This window comes from Babylonia areolata, chromosome 20, assembly GCF_041734735.1.
Source record: "Babylonia areolata isolate BAREFJ2019XMU chromosome 20, ASM4173473v1, whole genome shotgun sequence".
In the NCBI taxonomy this organism is placed as follows: domain Eukaryota; kingdom Metazoa; phylum Mollusca; class Gastropoda; order Neogastropoda; family Buccinidae; genus Babylonia; species Babylonia areolata.
Window position 1 is genome coordinate 28258707 of NC_134895.1, and position 21776 is coordinate 28280482.

Consider the following 21776-nt stretch of genomic DNA (forward strand, 5'->3'; position numbering starts at 1 on the left):
CTCCAGCACTTCCTCCCTCATGTTTCGCACAGGTTGATCTTGCTATGCACAGACAACATGACGGTAGCATGTTATCTGAACAAACAGGGCGGAGCTCACTCACACCAGCTGTCCCTGCATGCGGAGACAGTCCTCCTCTGGTGTCAAGAGCACAACATCCACCTGACAGCACGACATGTCCCAGGCAAGCTCAACATTCTAGCAGATTACCTCAGCAGATCCCACAGAGTGCTACAGATGGAGTGGACCCTGTCACACTCAACACTTCAGCCGATCTGGGACCATTGGCACAAACCATATGTGGATCTCTTCGCCACAAGATTCAACTTCCGCATTCCGACATACGTCTCCCCAGTCCCAGACCCGCAGGCCTGGGCCGTGGACGCCCTGTCGATCAGCTGGTCCAACCTTTCGGGGTATGCCTTCCCCCCACTTCCAATCATGGAAAAAGTCCTCAGAAAGGCAAGGCTGGAGAGTGCCGCCCTGATTCTCATCGCACCCCACTGGCCAGCACAGCCGTGGTTCCCCGACCTTCTCCACCTCACTCATGTTCCTCCTCTCCGCCTTCACATCGGCAGACACTCCCTAGTCCAGCCCTGCTCGGGCATCCCCCAGGGAAACCCAGAGGTTCTCAACCTACACGCCTGGCTACTGTGCGGGAATCTCTGTCAGCACTAGGTGCCTCCGATGACACAGCTGACCTTGTGTGCAGGTCACATCGCAAAGGTACTCAAGGCGTTTACTCTGCACACTGGAATCGCTGGCTCTCCTGGTACTCAGTCAATCCCACACACCCATCCAATATGGACCTCGCCAACTTTCTTGCCTTCCTCTCCTCCTCCAAAGGCCTCTCTGCCTCTGCAGTACGCGTCCATCGCGCTGCAATCAGCTCCACTCTTCGGCAACTAGGCGGACCCTCTTTCTCAGATGATCTCCTGCTTAGGGCATTAGTCCGAGGGGCTTCCCTCAGTCACGCACGTACATCCCCCCGGACCCCTTCTTGGGACCTTTTTCTGGTCCTACAATACCTCCGCAAGGCACCCTTCGAACCCCTTGCTATAGCTCCCTTCAAGCTACTCTCCATGAAGACACTCTTTCTCATCTCACTCGCCTCAGGCAGGCGTTGTAGTGAGGTCCATGCCCTCAGTGGCGTCACACAGGATATAGCCTTTGAGCCGGACGGATCTATCTCACTTAGATTCCTCCCTGAATTTCTTGCCAAAAATCAGTCTCCAGTACACCCTCCCCCATTCTTTTCATCAAACCGCTCTCTTCCATTCTAGCCCATGATGACGAGGACAGATTCCTCTGCCCGGTCAGGGCCCTGCGCATATACCTCAAAAGGTCGCGTCCCTTCCGAGCGTCCAAGCGACGCCTCTTCATCAGCTGGAACCTGGACCATCCGCGTGACATTAGCAAAACGTCGCTGTCTCAATGGATAGTCAATGCGATTAAAGGTGCATATGCAGACGTAGGATTGAGACTCGATGCCTCCTCAGCCAGAGCGCATGAAGTCAGAGTGTGGTCCTCTTCTCTTGCCTTAGCGCACTCAACACGGCTGCAAGACATCTTGGATGCCGCCTACTGGAAAAATCCTGCCACTTTCATTGACTTCTACCTGAGAGACGTCGCACGCCTGCGGGATGATGGCTCAAGAGGCATCGCTTCTGTGGTAGTTGCACAGCAGGCCATCGCAGCACATAGACAGTAGAACAGGCTAGCCCGCCACCTTGTCGCGCTATTCTGCACTAGTTGGGTCACGGTTAAGTATGTGTAATTAAAAGGAAATTTTCTATCTAAAATTACGTTTAAATAACATACTTACCGTGACCCAAATTTAAGACCCTCCCGGCCTCCCCGCTTCCTGTTCTCCCTGCTTGCTGCGCTGCTGATGGCATATTGCCGTCAAAAGAGGGCGCTAGCCAGGGGGACAAAGGGGACGTTACCTACTTCTGGGAGGTTATCGGCCGTAGTTCTCTCATTTTCTCCGCATAGGCGGATAGTAGTTTGCACAGGACAGGAATGTCAGACCCCTGCCGGAGTCTGCACTAGTTGGGTCACGGTAAGTATGTTATTTAAACGTAATTTTAGATAGAAAATTTCCTTTTTACATCATTTTTTCTTGCAAATATCTGTAGTATGACTTTTTTGCAACATATAATCTTTTTTGTTTGACAATGTTTTGCCTCAGTCTGTTGTCAGTTTCAACATGTGTTTGCTTACAAATTGTCTGTTTACTTTATTATAAAAATACTATATGTTATTGGCGCTATCCCTTCAGTCTGTTTACATTTTTTTTAAATCAAATGTAGAAACTCTTTTTTCTCTCTTCTAATTCTTTTTTTAAATTTTTTTTTTAACCTTTTTATTCAAGTTTTACAAATATAGTGGCAACAATAAGGCATACAAGAAAAGAAAAGAAAAGAAAAATAAACACAAGAATTCAGAAGAATATAAAAGAAACACTTTTACATAATTTGCCATATAGTCACATAACCTGTATATCTCATGCGTGTCCACATCCACACACACTCACACACGCACAAACAAAAAACAGAAAAAGAAACATACACACACATACAAAAAAACCGGCATTGAAATCATGCATACATAATATATAACCAATGTAATAAAAAAAGAAAAAGAAATAAAAATAAAATATAAACACACACACACACACATACACACACACGCACATACACACACACACACACACACACACACACACAAACAACCACTAAAAACAACAATCAACAGCAAACAAAAAAGCAAAAACAAAAGAAAAAATACAAAACAAACAAACAAAAAACAAAACAAAACAACAACAAAACCACACATATTCATTTCCAGAATGTGGATAAGGTGAATCTTCATTAATGTGGATGGTCTTCAGTTACAATGTAATACAAATTAATATATGGGGTTGTTTTTTTATTGTATGGCCTATTTATGCTGTGCAGGAGAATTGTTTTGATCTCAAGAACTGCTCTGACTCTACTAATAAAGGATAAATATATACTACTGTCCAAGAGTGGATTTATCTTTGGTTGTCTATCAGTGGCATGTAGTAAAACTACTTTATTCTAAATGAAGTGTGACACATATTTATGTATGACAAATATTTGTCTAAGTTGTACTGTGCCTTAATTTGATGCAAAAAGGTTTCCAGTACTGGTGGTGTGCAATCTATTCTACATTTATAGATATAGAATTTAGCATACAGTATTAAGAAATCTAGGATATCATCAGATGAAATTGTTCAGCAATTACCAAACAGAATCATCTCTTCTGTTAATTTTAAGTTTGAAATATGTTGGCATTTTTCATTTAAAGTCCGTTTAAAAACAGACCAAAAAGAACTTACAATATCACATCTCCAAAACCGATGTTCGATATCCTCACTTTCTAAGTGGCAGAAGCTACATGTATCATCTTGCCTAATTTTCATTCTTTCCAGTATTTTGTTTGTTGCTATTATCCTATGAACAAGCTGAACCTGAAACCACTGGAGTCTAACTTCATCAATTTTTTTGATTTTGTGAAATGTAATATCCCAATTTATATCTGTTCGTAACTTATTGCTCCATCTTATGCAACAGTTTGGCTTCATATAGTTATCGTTCATTATTTCATAGTAATGCAATTCTTTGCATTTCCTTACCAAACTATTTCCCTTTCTAGATTCTTAATATCTTGCTTCTGTCTTTTTCCTCTTTTCAAGTTAGTTTGTTTTTCTTTGGTATTCCAGAAAATGTGGTTCTTGCTTGTATTTGCATGATTAGGACACCTAAAAATAGCTGATCACGCATTGTAAACGGAATCTTATTGGCAGGAATCCTGCTGATGTAGTCTCTTGCATAGGGGAATGCTGAGTATTGTTCTTTTATGTTTTCTGTGGTTTCTTTGACCTGTTCAGCATATTAATTGTTTATGACAGGGTTTGGCCCCATTCCTGTGGACTCAGCACCTTCTGCGTCACAACAGAAACCAGGGTCCTCTGCAGCTGCTGCAGGCAGTGGTGCCAGTCCTGCCCAGGCAACTGTTGCACCACATCATCCCACCCCCAGACCACAAGCCGCAGTCCCACAAAAAACTGCACTGGCTTCAGCCTCAGGTGCCGCTACTTCCAAAACAGGTGCCATAGCCAGAGGTGCATGTGAGTACTTTTTAATTCATTGCTATGCCGCTGGTCAGGCATCTGCTTGGCAGATGTGGTGTAGCGTATATGGATTTGTCCGAACGCAGTGACGCCTCCTTGAGCTACTGAAACTGTGAAACTCATTGCAGACCAATTCTGAGATAACTCATCACAGCAGAGCATCACTCAGCGCCAACTTTTGAGCATACTTGTAACAGCAAATTCCAAGTCCAAAACTTGTCCATTTACATGTTTTGTCAATCCACGTTTTACAAGTTACTCCCCTTCACAAGCCTTCCATCGTTTGTTTAATTTGCATTAGGCAGTCTTTGTACAATTTTTGACACCGGAAATGTTGAAAAAATCAGAGACGTACAGTGGAGAACGTTTTTCTGTCCAGGAACAGTGACAAGGATTCAGATGATGATTTTTGGATACAGAATGTGACTAAAGTAAAGCTTTATGCCTCTTGTCATCTTGTATAGTTTTAGGCCAGTTTGTCGACAAAAGTCACAGTGGTGCCTTTTGTCCCACTACCTGTTATCTAATCAGTTTTTCTAGGCAGCCAAGAGTACTGCTAACCTGGAAGGATGAACCCTTTTATTGGCTTTTTGTGATTTGCTTAGAGATTTAGGACTTCTGATTAAACAAGGATATGACAGCATGTTAATAATTGTCCTGTGATGGCTAGGACTTCCAATTTAATGATAATATGACAGGATGTTATTTGTCCTGTGATGGTGGCTATCATACGTTTATGAACATTAAAACTGTTTTACTTTGTTCTGTCTTTTTCATAAACTTCCAGTCAGGATTTTGGTGGATCTTTCAATATATGTAGTACAGCTACCTAGAAATGATGATGCTTGCATAGCTCTGTTTGTTGAGTGCCCTGCATACATTCAGGTGTAGCAACCAGTTTAAACTCTGTTATTGATCACATATACATAAAGTCTAAGCAGAACACTCCTGAAATATGTTCTCCAGTATCACCAGAAATACCCATGTCTGGTCGTCACAGAAGGGGTCATACTTTGTTTTCTGCATGATATGCAAAATTGACTGGTCATGAAAGCATGGCAGATTGTTTGATTGTACTTGGCACTGCAATACCAAGACACATGCAGACAATGAGAAAGCTATTGGAAAGTTCAAATCCATGGCTTCATTCTTTCAGCCCCAAACAGTAGAAAATAAAATACAATGGAGCAAAGCGTCACCAAGGCCGAAGTGATGATCTGCCAGCTGATCATGGATTTGAATCTGCCACTTGCTAATGCAGACAAATTTTCGAAGACTGTATCAGTATTTTATGGACTTTTCATCAAGTTCTTCATGGACTTTTCATCAAGTTCTTCAGTCGATCAATTGGAATTGTGTTTTTAGCCCTCTGGACTACATAAGTCAAGTTTATGGTCTTTCCTCAAGTTCTTCTGTCAGCCATTTAGAATCCTGTTGTTTATAGCCCAGTGGACTAATCAAGTTCAGTTCATGGATATAAAGTCAAGTTCTTCATCCTGTTTATTGCCCATCTGATCACAGCCAGGTTGGACTAGAAGCCTCCTGCCCTTTGACAGATTAGAGCACTAATTTCTTCAGTTGAAAGCATTGAAGTTACTAGTGTGTGTGTGCATTTGACATGTATGTAAATAAATGCCTGTTTTGGGATGAATATCAACACTAACAATTGTCTGTTCCCTTCATCTGCCAGTTTGAGACAATCCTCAATACTAATTAAATACAATTTTATCAATCTGTTTATGTATAGTAAGAAAACCATTTATTTGTCCTTAGCATACATAATAATAATATGATATTTACATCAACTTTGGTGGTAAAAAATGCTTGGTAAAAAAAAAAAAGCTACACTTTACTACTTTAAAACTACACATTTTACCCATCCAGGCCACGATTGTTTGGGGGTAAACAGGCCTTGCAGTGTCCATTTCCCAGTATGCATCACAATTCATGTGGTTGAAAAAAGGAATTGAATTGTTTTAAGCTCATAAATATTATCTTTCAGGTGTTAATTTCCAGATACAGACTAATTTTTTTATGTTTCGATTTTCTTGCTTTTCAACAGATTACCTTATTTTGTTTCATTGTGCATCTTTGATTTGTGTAGCTTCTCGAAAAAGTGGCCATTCAAGGCAAGAACAGCAAATAGGATTTCTGCGAGAGAGGATGGAGGAATTTAAGACTGCTGCACTCCAGGCCAAGAAAAATAAGGATTTGGAGTTAGCCAAGCAGTATATTCGCATGATGAAGGTATAGTTTCCTTGTGAATCTGTTGTTCAGCAGGTTGCATTTTTGACTTACATGTGTGAACAAATTAAGTTAATGTCATCACCTCAGCCAAGTTACAGAAGCGATCTTAGCAGCCCAAAGTTTGCTTAGAGTTAAGAATTTTCCTTAGTTTACTCTAATTCTTTCAGCTAAATAAACTTGACACTGCTCAGATCGCTTCTGCAACCAGCCATGGTCTTCATTTCAATGTATTTATCCATATGTCTTGTCTGTCTGCTTGTATGTGTGTTTGTGTGAATCAAATTCACAATGAGTTTTAAAATAGAATAGAATATGTCTTTATTACCAAGTGTACCAGGGTCACAAGGAATATTGGGGAGGATAGTACATAACAAGACTCGAACATAAATTGAAAATCATACACAAACTTAGATACAGTAGAAATTAGGATAAACTTAGATACAGTAGAAATTAGGATACATACAATTGCATATCAATATAAAAACTTGTGCATACTCACACATGCACGCACTGTGTACACACACACACACACACACAAACTCTCTCTCTCTCTCACACACATACACACACACACAGATACACACACACACGTTTGAACAGAAGCTGCATATTACATGTGGATGGGGCTGATGACTAGATCTTCAGGTAGGTGGTTGTTGGTTGCACAATTCTATTTATCACACTGGATTTGTTCAAGAGACAGGGCATTGACTGCTGTGTGGAAAAAGCTATTGGCAAAGCGATTGGTTTTAGTCCTTATACTTCTGTACCGTCAGCTAGAGGGGAGCATCTTGAAAATCCCAAAAGCTGGATGTGATTCGTCCTGGCTGATTGATTTTGCTTTTTTTGAGTAGCCGCTTATAATATATGTCTTCTAGAGAAGGTAGATCAGCCCCGGTAGTCTTGGTGGCAGTTTTTATAATTCTGTTAAGGGCTGCAGCTTCTGCTTTGGACATGTTTCTGTACCAAACAGTAATAGTGAAGGTTAGCACACTTTCAGTGACTGCTCAGTAGAAATCAACCATGATTTCTTTTTTAATTCTGAACTTTTTGAGGTGCTGAAGAAAGTACAGGCGCTTTTGTGCTTTCTTAACAATTTTTTCCGTATTTTTCTCCCATTTCAAATTGTTGGAAATGATCAGTCCGAGAAATTTAAAGTCACTGATGATCTCTACTTGCTTGTCTTTAATAACAAGTGATAAGGGATCAGATCTGTCTTCCTGAAATCTAGAATTAATTCTTTGGTTTTTGATACATTGAGTTCTAAGTTGTTTTGATCACACCAGCTGACAAGTTCCAGTACTTCTTCCCTATATTTTGACTCATCACTATTCGCAATCAGCCCTTCTAGAGTAGTATTGTCGGCAAACTTGACCATGGTGTTAAATTCATTTTGAATTGCACAGTCATGTGTGAATAGTAAGTACAACAGTGGGGATAGAACACATCCCTGTGGGGTGCCTATGTTTAGAACGCATGTGGAGGAATTGAGGTCACCAACTTTAACAACTTGCGGTCTGCATCTTTGAAAATTTAGGATCCATGCACAAATTGATTCAGGCAGCGAGAGGTCTTTCAGTTTAAGATATAGTTTTGATGACACTATTGTGATGAACGCAGAGCTGTAGTCAATGAAACGGATCCAGGCATAGCTGTTAGGATTTTCGAGATGTCTGAGGACGTGGTAGAGACCTATGCTAATGGCATCTTCAACTGGTCTGTTAGCTCTATAGGCGAACTGAAAGGGATCAAAAGATGGAGGAATGCAGGTTTTTAGGAATTGTAGAATCAAGCGTTCAAATGTTTTCATTACAACTGATGTTAAGGCTACAGGACGATAATCATTAAGACAACTAGGCTGTACTTTTTTTGGAACAGGAATGATTGTTGATTTCTTAAAGCAGTGTGGCACCACACAAGACTGAAGGGACATGTGAGCGTTAACCCTCAAAGTGCTGGATATAATAAAACATACTTCCAGAAATCATGCTTAAAACAAAGGGATAGTTTGCCTCCGCTACCTGTGCTCTGATTTGGGGCATTTGTATGCTTATCAGTAAGAATAAATAGGTAAACCTATACATTTTTGGAAAGTAGAGTGAATGAAGAATCAGATAAAAGTAAGAAAAAGGCTGTACCTTGTAAGTAGTTGGAGATATTCCACAGGATATAAACAACAAATTTTGCAAACTTGTTTTCCAAAAACGTCAACCACAATGTTTATAGGTATTTTCACATCTTTTATAGAGTCAAAATATCAAAATTGGCATTAAACTGTGCAGAAAATGTTCTGGCTGCAGAATCATGAAATGAATATAACTGAAACAATGAAATTATAAGCACTGTATTATTTGTTTGAGACACACCCACCGACGCCACGCATGCGCACATCTACAATACTTTATGCAATCACAGGCAAAAACAGAAATAAATGTTTTCTTTTAGCCCATGTTGCTTTCAAAAGCAGCAAGAATGCTTTAAATCAAATTAATTTCCAGTTTTCTAGCTTGATTTGGTCAAGAAATCACAATAGACCCATGCCTAACCCACTTTACCACCCCTCCCCACCCCCATCACCCACCCCCATCACCCACCCCCCAGTTTTTGTGGCTGGAGACACAAAACTGAATGAACAACAAGCAAGCCAGCATGCCCAAGTGTCAAAATAACAAAGCCGTTTTCACCAGAATCCCTGTCAGCAAATGAATCATCACTAGTGACAAGGTCACTCATTTCCTGAGCTTTGTCAACTTCAGTGTCACTCATTGTTTACAAAAAATACGAAGATCTGGACTTTTAAACTCGGCCAAAGTTTGTGCAAACACAAGCAGGGAGGCAGTAACACCAGAACGAGGCAGTTTTACGAAGGCTGCCGAGCATAGCCGTACGATGTCGGACCTTATGTAAACAGAGCCACGATCGTGGCCCATCGCACTTTACCGGGAAAGCCACGATCGTGGCTCATCGCGCTCTCCGGGTTAAATATGTTAGTGAAGACACTAGATAGTTGGACTGCACACTTTTAATTGTCAGTTAAACCTTAACAAGGTTTATAAACTATCCATTCTTTTCTGTTTCAGTGTCATGATAAGATGCCCTTAGTTTGTTCAGTGACTGTTTTTTTATTTATGATAAAGGCATCCTACTAGTAAATTAATGTTCAGTTGTACATTTTCATCAGTAATTTTTGTTATGAAATTGCATTTTGATTTTATTTTCAGATTTGCTGCTGTTCCAAAATAAAACTTATTTGTATTCTAGTTTATTCATAAGAACATGGCTAAGATTGTGAATATTAACCTCTTGATTGCCGAACATTTTAACAACTTAAGCATTCCTTTGTGTCAAGGAAAAGCTTGGGGTTTCCACCAAAGTGGAAAAAAAACGTGCACTGCTTCCTCAGATACAAAGATATTTCCTTGAAATTTTGCATGATTGTTGTGCATACATTGTACTTTAAAGAGATAACAAATATGTTATTATTCCATTGTATCATTGTATAAGTGTTTTTGACTCACTTGTGTAAACAAAGTGAGTCTATGTTTTAACCCAGTGTTCAGTTTGTGTGTGTGTGTGTGTGTCTTTGTGTCTGTGGTAAACTTTAATATTGCCATTTTCTCTGCAAATACTTTGTCAGTTGACACCAAATTTGGCATAAAAAATAGGAAAAATTCATTTCTTTCCAGTCATCTTGTTTAAAACAATATTGCACCTCTGGGATGGGCACAAAGAAATTAAAAAGAAGCCAAATTATATGCAAACTGAATTTACTGTTATATCTATATTTTTTTATTCTCTAAACTTGGCACTTTGATCTGATATTCTGACACAACAACAAGAGCAGTCATTTTTATCATTTTTTGTTCAAACAGGAACTTCTTTTGCTAAGCATGGAAGTTATATTTCTGGTGCATGTCTTTGGTGCAGATAGTAAAAAAGGGAAATTAATCTGTAATTAATGCTAGGGGGGTTATTTGCTTTAAACTGATCTTTCTCATCTTAAACATTACATTTTGAAATTATACTCAGTACATAAATGCTTGTGTGTTTTACTCTCAGTGTACAGGGCTTTCACTATGTTCATTTGCCCAAGTTGTCTTTTTCGGAAAATACTAAAATCAGTACTACGAGTGGACTTATAGATCTATTGACTGAGCCCAGAAGGTCATGGGCAAAAATCAGTTGAGTACACATATTTATACATATTCAAAGCGTGTGCTCATATTCTTCGTGAACGCAAAGTACGCCATTTTGTTTCATGTTTTTGACCTGCCCAATCAATTCTATATTCAATCAACAATACACGATAACATGTGTTGGAAAGTTGGAGAAAGAGACCGTTAAATATTTATTCAGAGAAAGATTTGTGAACGCCTCATCACTTGCTGGATTATGCCCCAAACTGCCATAAAAATATCAGCAAAATCTGTTGGAATTCACAGTTAAAAATAATGAACCTTGAGAGTTAATACCCTTGATGAAACGTGAAAATTTCCAGTCTTGACTTTTGTCAAAATGAAGTCCTTTTCACTTCATACGACGTTAGAAGTACTTGTACTTGGCTCTACATGTTATTATTCTAACAAAATACTCAATTTTCATATCAACTTTAAAACTATAAAACTAGAATGAACATAAAAGAGAAATTGAATCGACCGTGTCGCACATTCCCGGCGGGTACGTGTAACAAAACTTGTACATCTATCTAGATCCAGAGAAAACGGCTAAATGTTGCAGTGTGATTGCGGCGATAGCCACGTCTCCTTTACCGCAGACTTAAAAAGAATTTTTAATTGCCCTTAAAGATTTTTTGAATGCCCAAGATACACCAGAATAATATGATTTAAACAGCGTTCTCACTGCGAATACCACAATCGATATATCGCCCTTAAAACAGCATGTTTAAATGTTAAATTTTCAAATGCCAGTTAAGGAGCCACAATAATGTAATGGGTAAGACAGTTTCTTCTCACCCGAACACACGGGCTTCGAATCTGCCGTCAGGACTTTTTTTTTCTTTTCTTTTTTTTTAACCCGAAGCTTTATAATAACAAATACAGAACACATTTTAACGATTAGATTTTTTTTTTTTTTAAAGTGTATCACAAGTGAGTCTTTAAGGCCTTGCCTCTCTTGTTCATTGTTGTTTTAACTCTGAGTCAAAGAATTTTTGCGTGAAATCAAATGGTTAAAAAATATCTGCATAGCAATTGATTTCAGGATTCCCAGTCAAAATTGTTTTCATTGGGAGTCTGTGGCTTAGTTTTACACCACAGCCTGATAAGAAACTCACCACCCATCTGTGTGTTGGCACACAGCCAACAGACCCCCCCACACCCCCTTCCTCTCCTCCCCCCCAACCCACCCCGATTGTGGCAAGCCTGACTGACCACCTCTTCACCCTTCCCTTTCCCTTTCCAGCAGCACCTGTGTTGTGACCCATGCTTGTGCTGGTAATTGGTTCAAGTTTACTGTTACTTTGCTCCTGGCCTGCACAAAGGCAGACTGAACAGTATCAGGCACAAAACTTAATCACTGTTACTTTACCCTGTGTCACAAAGTGGGTTATAATCATAATCCAGATGTGTACCTGAATCATCACCCTGACCACTACATAACCTTTTCTCCCCAATGTCAAGTCAAAATGATCTTTATTGAGGGTCAAAGAATAAGCTTGTACAGCTTTTTTCATCCTGCCTTCAGAAAAAAAAAGACAAGAAAATAGAAACAAAGGGAGGGGTAGGAAAAGATTAACACAAAAATTCTTCACACACATTCTATGGGGAAAACAATATATGGACAAATAGCAAATGAACATATATGCATGATGTTGACACAATTATAGCACATGAAAGCAGCATCCTTACAACATTAACAAAAATATTCTGGAAGAGAGACAGACAGTGAGGGTGAGAACGAGAGCGAGACTGAAGAAAGAGACAGACAGACAGCTAAAAGAACTGGCAGGGCTGTTAAGAGATTGGCATTTAGGTTATTACTAAATGCCCCATACACAAAATATTGTGAAAATATTGAATGCATTTGCAAGGAACGTTTAACGGTAGAGCACGTTTTAACCCGCTGTTTAGTAATGAAACCTTTTTTGCCTCCAGAAATTACGGAACACGTGTTACCCGTTTCAAATGTTAACATTTTTTGGAAAATGTTATATATTTCAAACTGTTCTTTATTAAAGTTAGCTAGTTATGTGTTAAATAGTCCATTTGGTTGTTTATTGTAGGTCCCCACATGAACCTCTTTTCAAATAATAATATACAGAAGTAGTGCATACAATATTTGATTATTGATCTTTTTTTTTTTGTCCTAATCCCGCTTCCCCCGTCCCGCCTCTCACACACACCCTTCCAGTATTGTTTTTTTTCTTTCTCCAATCACTGACACTCACCCTCTCCATTTTAGATTTTGTACTTTATCTTTTCCACATTCTGTTCTCTCTCTCTCTCTCTCTCTTTCTTTCTTAGTCCCCTCCAACCTCAGCCGCCCCCCTTTCCATTCGAATATACAGAAATGTCGATTTCTAATTAATAATAACAATCATCATTATGATAGAAATGATAATAATCCAAATAATAATAATAATATCATTTATTTTCAGTCTAATATCATCATCTTAGATGAACATACTATAAATAAATAAATGAACGAACAGACAGACAGACAGAACTGATAAAGTACAAGTTCAGAAAGGGAGGAAAAGAAAGTTGGAGTCAGAAGACAGAGAGGAAGTAACAGACAGACGGATACACAATACATAGACAGAGGAATATCAGAGACATAAGGATAATCATGACAGAACATAAAAGAGATAATATTTTTTCCATCAAATATTTCTTCACGGCTTTTTTAAAAGTTTGCTTGAAATGACATGATTTTAAAGAGAAAGGTAAGCTGTTCCATATTGTTCCATCAGAACGTGTTCAAGTAGATTTATATAGATTGTTTTGGGGTCTTGGGAAAGACAGTTTGTGAGTATGTCTATTTTCATTCATAATAAAATTCTGGATTATTTTCTGTTGGGCTGTTCCATTCATGACACTGTGCATAAATATCTTAGCAGGAGGATGTCTAAATTTCTGTAGTCAGTTTCTGTCACAGTATTAGATTTTAATTTGATCTGTTTTATAGCTCTTTTGTGCAAACAGCTGATGTGTTTGAGGTTAGCGTTGCTGGCATTGTCCAATAAGGTGTATGTATAGTTAATTAAAGATGAAATATGTGCATGAAAAAAATAGTTTCCTTGATTGAAGATTGAGAAAATTCTTAGCCTTGGTAAGCTGGTATATTCTTTTGAAAATTTGTTTTCCTAGGTCCGTAATATGATTAGACCATGATAGGTCATTGTCTTAAAGATCCCTAATACTTTGTGTGATTTTACTTCTTCATGTTTTTTTTACCCTGGATGTGTGATGGTGCAAAAGAGGAATGTATTTTCTGTCTCTTCTGTTGTGAAAGAGTCGTTCTCGTCAAGCAAGTCTTTGTGGCTCCTCTGTACAAAGCCGAGTGTGTCAGCTGCTGCTGTGTACACAGCATCTCTAAAGGTGCTCCATACCTCTTCTACATCAGTCGATGCAGGAATTTCTTGGAGAGCTGCTTGGATTTGCTGCTGCAGCATGTCCTTGGTGATAGGGAGGCGGTGGATGTTCAGCTTCCTAGGGGGTTTCTGCCTGGCTGGTTGGAGCTTGCATGCAAGTCTGATGTTCAAAGTGCATCCTGCATAAATGGCACATTGACCTGACCAATTTTGTTGACAAGCGCTGATATGTCACTTGCACTGGCTGCTGCTTCTCAGTGGCTGTCACCTCATGCCATGATGTCAAAAAGAAAAGACTTCAAGCTGAAAGTTATTGTGACAAAATCAATGTTGCATGAGTCTGTGACGTCATAAACCCCGTCCAGACACATGTGCATTATATGTGTCAGCTGCCATCTGGGGAAAGTAAGTTCAAGCATTATAAAAATACATGCTCACATGTACAGAAGAGAAATACAGTTGAAACTGAGACATTGCTGATGACAAAATTGGGAGGTCTGTCCTGATAATGAAAGTCAGTTTCTCAAGACTCATCCAGTTATCATATGCCATCTAGATTTGAAAGCGAATTATGTCGTTTTGATTAAACCAAGAGATTTGTCTTTGTATAACAAACACCAATAAAATCTGATTCACTCTTGGAAAACACACACACACACACACACACACACACACACACACACACACACACATTGACATACAGACACCTCACACACACATAGATCGACAGACAAATGCATAGACGGTCACACACATACCATCACTCACACACTATCACACATGCTGGCATTTGTGCATTTGTACACACACATACACACGCACTCTCACCCATTTTACTCCAAAAATTGAAAAAGATATGACATCAGAATGGGGGTATATATGTTTTGCTTCATATTAGTCCAGTGCAAGAGGAGTAGCAATGTTATTTAATGATAACTTTGAATTTAAAATTGATGAAACAGAATCTGATATTAATGGTAACTATTATGTAGTATCTTTGAAAAGTATGGGAAAAGACATTTTATCAGTTACTTAACATTATTAGTTGATAACCTCTGACATTCTGATTCCCTTGCATCTTTTAAATCTGGCCTCAAAACTCACCTCTTCCCTGAGCAATAAGTTGAGTTGTGGCAGGTCCACTTCCTTTGCACGAGCTGTGCTTGGTTATGTGTGTATACATAAATATAAATATGAATATATATGTGTGTGTGTGTGTGTGTGTGTGTGTGTGTGTGTACATAACTACATGCATGTATATGAATGTGCCTTTGTGTGAGTGTGTGTGTGTGTGTGTGTGTATGTGTGTGCGAGCATGCCCGTGTGCACGCGCGTCTGTTTATGTATGTTTGTGATTGAGCGTGCCTATGTGTGTGTATGTGTTGAGGGTAGCTACTGCTACTATGTACATATGTATGTTAAAATGTATATATGCATCGTATGTGTGTGTGTTTGTGTGTTTAATTTTTTTGTCATGTTTTGGTGTGTTTATGTAATATTGATGTAATGTATTATGTAATATTAATATTCATGGTCTGAACACAGATAACCCAGATTTCGATGAATAATCAAATGAAAAATAAAAAAAAGTTCCATAATGATGATCGCATGTTAGTGGGTGATTAGAATTTAGTTCTTGAACCCTATTTGGACTATGACAATTATGAAATTATAAAAAACCCGAGAGCAAGAGAAACGTTAGAAAATATGATATCAGAATTAAACAGGATAGTCATGTGGAGAGAAAATAATCCTCTAGTTAAACCTTACACCTGGCGAAGAACTTCACCATTAAAACAAAGCTGACTGGACTTTTTCCTTCTGTCTGAGGGACTTCTGTGGAACTTTGAAGACGCAGATATTATCCCTGTATGTTGATCAGATCACTCAATATTAAAACTCAAATTTGGTAAAACTACTGTAAACACATCAGTAGTATAGTTAGTGTCACTGTATGTGTTCTGTCCAGAATTTGTGTATCTTTTCTTTCAATTGCGAACAAGAAAAATGTCATGCTGTCTTCTTACCAAACATAACCTACTTTCCAGCAACTGGGAAGTGGTATTATGGTGTTTCTGGATCCTGATTGAGCATCAGTGAAATAAAATGTTTATGATCCAGAAATATGGCTCAGTTTGGAAGACTTAAACCTATTATTGGTATCACTGTGAGGATTTTTTCTTCTATTTTTAATCCAGATTTGATATTGGCAGACAAAGAATTTCAAGAGAAAATGGCAATGTTAAAGTTTACCACACACACACACACACACACACACACATGCAAACATATATATACACACACACACACACTCAGAACTGAACACCAGATTATAACACATACTCACTTTGTTTACACAAGTGAGTCAGTGGGGTAGAGTTTTTCAGATTATTTTGGAATAAGCTAGGTCCTTTCATTGTTCAAACTCTCTTGGTCAGAGACAGGGAACTCTCAACTACACAAAAAGATTCACTCATCACTGGCATTCCAGAGCCTGATAAACAGAAGGAATACATAAAGACCAGTTTCACTGTTTAATGTTTTATATAAAATTGGAGCTACATGCATAGCAAATAGGATTAAAAAATACTTCCAACATTAATTTCTGAGATTCAGACTGGATTTGTTGCCAAGAGATATCTAGGAGACAATATAAGATTTATATATGACCTTTTATGTTATCTGGATATGAAACAGTGACCTGGGCTTTAATTTGCTCAGATTTTGAAAAAAGCTTTCAGTTCTTTAGATTGGAATATTGTTGTTGCTGCTGTTGTTGTTGTTGAATTGAAGCACCTACATTGTATACCTATTCTTTACAGGTTTATGAACATACCTGCATATCAAATATTATCAAAAGCTTTTTTAGTATCTATGAACATGCTTTTTTTTAGAATACATTTTATGGAGTAATCAAACTGTCTCAGAGGAAATTAGGTTGTTGCAGATTCAGCAACATCAACTTCTGATGCAAGGTCTCCAACAGAGACTGACAACCCAGGATTGTTTTGTTCAGCCACAGCATTTATTTAAAATCCACAGCGCAAACACCAACTGGAATATGAGACACAAAGAGGCCACTGCTTAGTAACTTATAACGCATTTATTTTGACAGTTTGTGAAAATCTTGTGTTTCAGGGAATGGAGCCAATGATCGAGGCATTAGAGGCTGGGCTGCCTGTTGATCTTTCTCAGGTATGTCACAGAGTGTGGTGTGTGTGTGTGTGTTTGCATTTAGATATGGAAGTCTCTGTGTGTGCTCTCACACACTTGTATATTTGTGTGTACATGTGCACCTTTGTGTGCACACATGTGTGTGCTTGTCCATGTGCATTTCAGAGAGAGATAGTGTGTGTGTGTGTATGCGTGCGTGTGTAATTTATAATTGCTTTGAGAGCCGAGTTCTCAAAGCAGAGAATATAGATATTGTGTGTGCAGGTGCCCCCTTCCCCACTGGAGAATGAGGAAACAGAGGACAAATATGTGGTGGTGAGTGCTGAGGACTGCCAGCCAACCGGGGATAGGGAAGAGCTCTTCAGTCAATTGGAACAGGACCTTCTGAAACAGATACAGGTCAGAGGCTCTTTCTGGAAGTGTTCCAGGTTTGAGGTTGTTGGATGTTAGGCTGGGTTGTCAGGTTATGAGATGCATTTTCCCAGCTGCTTTGTGTGTGTGTGTGTGTGTGTCTGTGTCTGTGTGTGCTATACACATGAGTGTGCAGAGTTTTGTAGGTGTTTTTATTTGATTGAATGTCCTTGTGCTTTGAAAGCTGGTCTTTCATGTTTAATTCTTTCAGGTTTTTCTTTGTTTTGGGAGGTAAGTGTTGGAGGTAGATGGGCATTGGGAGTAGGAGAGGAGAGATATTCTATTTGAATTCACAAATTGACGATTTATCAAATGATCAGGAGTTTCTGACATGAATGAGGGATACAAGAATATTTTTACACAGAAAACATGGAATTGCATAATAACATCATATGATAGTCTTTAGATAATATTAACATTGTTGGTTCTAAGGTTCTTGTTTATTTTGTTTAAGGTGTTTGGATATCTTATTTAATTGAGAGATGGATAGATAGAGAGAGAGTAGTGTAATATATATTCACTCCAGGTCAGGTCAGAGGCTCTCCTCTGCTACTGGTAACCATGTAACCCAGAACTTCCTGCGGCATGTGGGGAGTAAACCCAACACGAAAATGTGATCTGGAGAGGGATAGTCTCTGCCATATTTGGCTCATCATTAAAGATAGCTTTTAAGGGAGGTGGTTGCTGGCTCCCCTATACATAGTGTGCAGCACACATGGCCCTCTGGTGTGTAGATACACCCTGGCACCCATGAACCAGCCCCCATGTGTGGGTCAGATACAAAGAGGTCATCCCAATGGCAGAGCAGGTGGAAGAGGAGACATCTCCCAAAGGCTGCAATGGCGGATGAGGATGCAAGCAATGGGAAGGGAGACTTGCGAGCACACCGCAAGAACTTCATGGTCCCACAACTTTTAGGGCTTGTCTACCTAGAGTGTGAAGCCTGGATTCAGCTGACTGTGCAGAAGAAAGCATCATTGGTTTAACGGGCAGAATGGTGATTGTCAGCAATGTGCGGTGAAGCACTAAAAGGGCACAGTGAGATGCATGCAGAACTGCTGTTCATCTACTGCATCCTGACCAGTCTCCAGCTGCCTTGACTAGGTCTTGCCACTGAATCCAGATAGGCTAGGATGAGAGAGTGAGGCTGACGACCAGCACAACTCTCCCTCACTTAAATCCATGTCATGTGAAAGTCATGACTTCAAACTACATTGCGCAGCACCTCAAGTCCTATGGCAATGGAGGAGTGGCAAAGCAGCAGGTGAGGATACACTGGAATCTGTAGTCACAAACCTGCACACAGGCAGCCCAGGGGATAGGGTCGCTCTCTATTGGACCGGCAGCCACATGGGTGTCAGAGCAGCCGTCTTTAGGATAGCTCTGCTCACCTCCATGGAGGAAGGGGCTAGAACATGCCTCAAACACAACCTGCTTCACTTCTCCATGGCCAGCTTACCGTGGCTGGTGGGGATCCCTCATAGTAGTGTCAAACAAAAATGAAGAAGAAGGTGATGGTGCTCAACCTTGGCACATGGAATGTGAGAACTCTGCTGGATAACATCAAGGCATACAGACCAGAGAGAAGAAATGCACTGGTTGCCAAAGAGCTGGCTTGCTACAATGTAGACATAGCAGCTCTCAGCGAAGTGCTCCTAGCAGACAAGGACCAGCTTATAGAATGTGGTGGTGGATACACATTCATCTGGAGTTGTTGCAGCAGTGCTGAATGACGAGAAGCAAGTGTGGGACTTGCCATCAAATCTCACCTCACCTGTAAACTCACCTAGCTTCCAGAGGGTATCAACGACCACCTGATGACACTTCAGCTCCCACTTTCAAACAAGAAGAGTGCAACGCTGATTAGTACCTACGCTCCCACCATGACCAACCCAGATGACATTAAAGACATGTTCTATGAAGAACTTGACACCCTCATTTCAGCAGTCCCACAGTCAGAGAAGCTCATTGTTCTTGGGGACTTCAGTGCCAGAGTAGGGACAGACTACCAGACCTTGAAAGGGATCATTTGAAGACATGGCACTGGCAAGTGTAACAGCAGTGGCCTTCTGTTCCTCAAGACGTGTGCAAAACATGACCTTGTCATCATCAACACCCTGTTCCGCCTACCCACACGTAAGAAGACGTCATGGATGCACCCTTGATCGAGGCACTGGCATCTTACAGACTATATCATCACCAGGAAGAGTGAAAGGCTGGACATCAGAGTGACGAGCCATGTGTGGTGGCGACTGCTGGACTGACCACTGCCTCATTGTGTCCAGGTTCAGGCTTCGCATTCTGCCCATGAGAAGACCCCAAGGCCAGAAGACTGCAGAGAGGCTGAATGTCTCCAAGCTGAAAAGCAGAAAGGTTGCAGAAGAACTCACCAATTACCTTGAAGGCAGACTGCCGGACACAACAGGAAGATGGGACCAGCGTTGAGGAACAGTGGATAACCCTCAGAGATGCTGTCTACACTGCTGCCCTTGAACATCTTAGAGCAGCAACCCGAAGAAACCAAGACTGGTTCAATGAGAATGATGAAGGAATAGAGACACTGATAGCAGGGAAAAATCAACTGCTCAGAGCACATCATAATGACCCTACGCCACAAGCCAAGGAAGATGCCCTTGCTAATGCAAAAAGTAAGGTGCACTAGAAACTTCGCGAGATGCAGGACAGCTGGTTCAGCAAGAAGGCGGATGAAATCCTGAGCTACGCAGACAGCCTCAATACAAAGCACTTTCATGATGCGCTTAAGGCTGTATATGGACCCCAGTCCTCTGACAGAGAAGAAGCAGATTCTGGAGTTGTGGGCTGAGCACTTCAAAAACATCCTTAACCACAACCGTCCTGCCAATATCAACGATGAGGCCTGCCCCAGGTAGAGATCAACGAGGACCTCGACACCCTCCCTACAGGAGATAAAGTCAGGAAGGCAGTGAAGAAACTCTCTTGTGGCAAAGCACCAGGATTCGAAGCAATCCTTGCTGAGGTATAGAAAGCGGGAGGCCCTGCCATGAAGCAAAATCTGACTGAACTCTTCCACTCCATATGGAACAAGGGGCAGATCCCGCAACAGCTGAAAGATGCCAGTATAGTCCACATCTACAAGAGGAAAGGCAACCACCTGTCTTGTGACAACCACTGAGGCGTCTCCCTCTTGTCCATTGCTGGGAAGATTCTGGCCTGTGTCCTGCTCAGCCGCCTTCTCCAACATCTTGAGCAAGGTCTCCTCCCAGAAGGCCACTGCAGCTTCCATGCTGAACGTGAGACTGCGGACATGATTTTAGCTGCATGCCAACTCCAGGAAATCTGCCAGGAGCAACACAGTGACCTCTTCATGACCTTTGTTGATCTGACCATGGCTTTCTATACAGTCAGCAGAGAAGGCTTGTGGAGGATCATGGAAAAGTTTGGCTGCCCCAGCAAGTTCATCACAATCGTCCGGTAGTTTCATGATGACATGATGGTGGAAGTTCTGGATGATGGGATGAGTCAGAGGCCTTCCCAGTGATAAATGGGTCAAACAAGGCTGTGTTCTCACTGTGATTCAGTTCAGTATGCTATTCTCTGCCATGCTGACAGATGCCTTCCATAACTGCGAAGAAGGAATCCACATCAGGTACAGTATTGACTGAAGATTATTCAGCCTCAGGTGCCTGCAGGCTGTTAAATAGGTGTAAGAGACTGTCATCAGAGACTTCTTGCTTGCTGATGACTGCACACTCAACGCTAGCACAGAGCAGAAGATGCAGTGTGAAAAGGACTGCTTCTCATAAGCCTGCGATAACTTTGGTCTCACCGTCAGCACCAAAAAGACTGAAGCTATGTATCAGCCTGCCCCAGGAAAGTCATACCAGGAGCTGCTCATGACAGTGAAGGGGCAGAACCTCTAGGCAGTCAACAACTTCACCTACCTGGGCAGCACGCTCTCTCACACAGTGACCATAGATGTTGATGTCAACAACAGGATCGCCAAAGCCAGCTCCGCCTTTGGGAGACTATGTGAGAACGTCTGGGAGTGGAGAAGACACAGCGCTACCAAGCTGAAGGTCTGCTGTGCAGTGGTCCTTACCACCCTCCGTTATGGACTGGACTGTCTACAGCAGACACGCCAAACAACTCAATTGTTTCCACCTGAGCTGTCTCCACAGACTCATCCACATCAGGTGGCAGGACAAAGTCCCTGACATGGAAGTCTGGAACGAGCTGGCCTCTGCAGCGTCT

General features: G+C 40.7%; 1 protein-coding gene across 9 annotated transcripts in view; it reads left to right on the forward strand.

The window, feature by feature from the left end:
• Window positions 1–21776, forward strand: part of LOC143295370 (coiled-coil and C2 domain-containing protein 1-like) — a 286204-nt gene that overhangs the window by 129838 nt on the left and 134590 nt on the right. For 7 of the 9 annotated variants that reach the window (XR_013057010.1, XM_076607032.1, XM_076607028.1 and 4 more), the window contains 4 exons: window positions 3938–4156; window positions 6264–6406; window positions 17097–17153; window positions 17397–17531. Coding sequence is in view for 8 of the 9 variants with exons in the window: in XM_076607032.1 (XP_076463147.1) it covers window positions 3938–4156; window positions 6264–6406; window positions 17097–17153; window positions 17397–17531 (554 nt within the window). In the remaining variant the exon portion in view is untranslated. The remainder of the gene's footprint in view (window positions 1–3937; window positions 4157–6263; window positions 6407–17096; window positions 17154–17396; window positions 17532–21776) is intronic. The other 2 variants (XM_076607029.1, XM_076607030.1) reach the window with 2 other exon arrangements.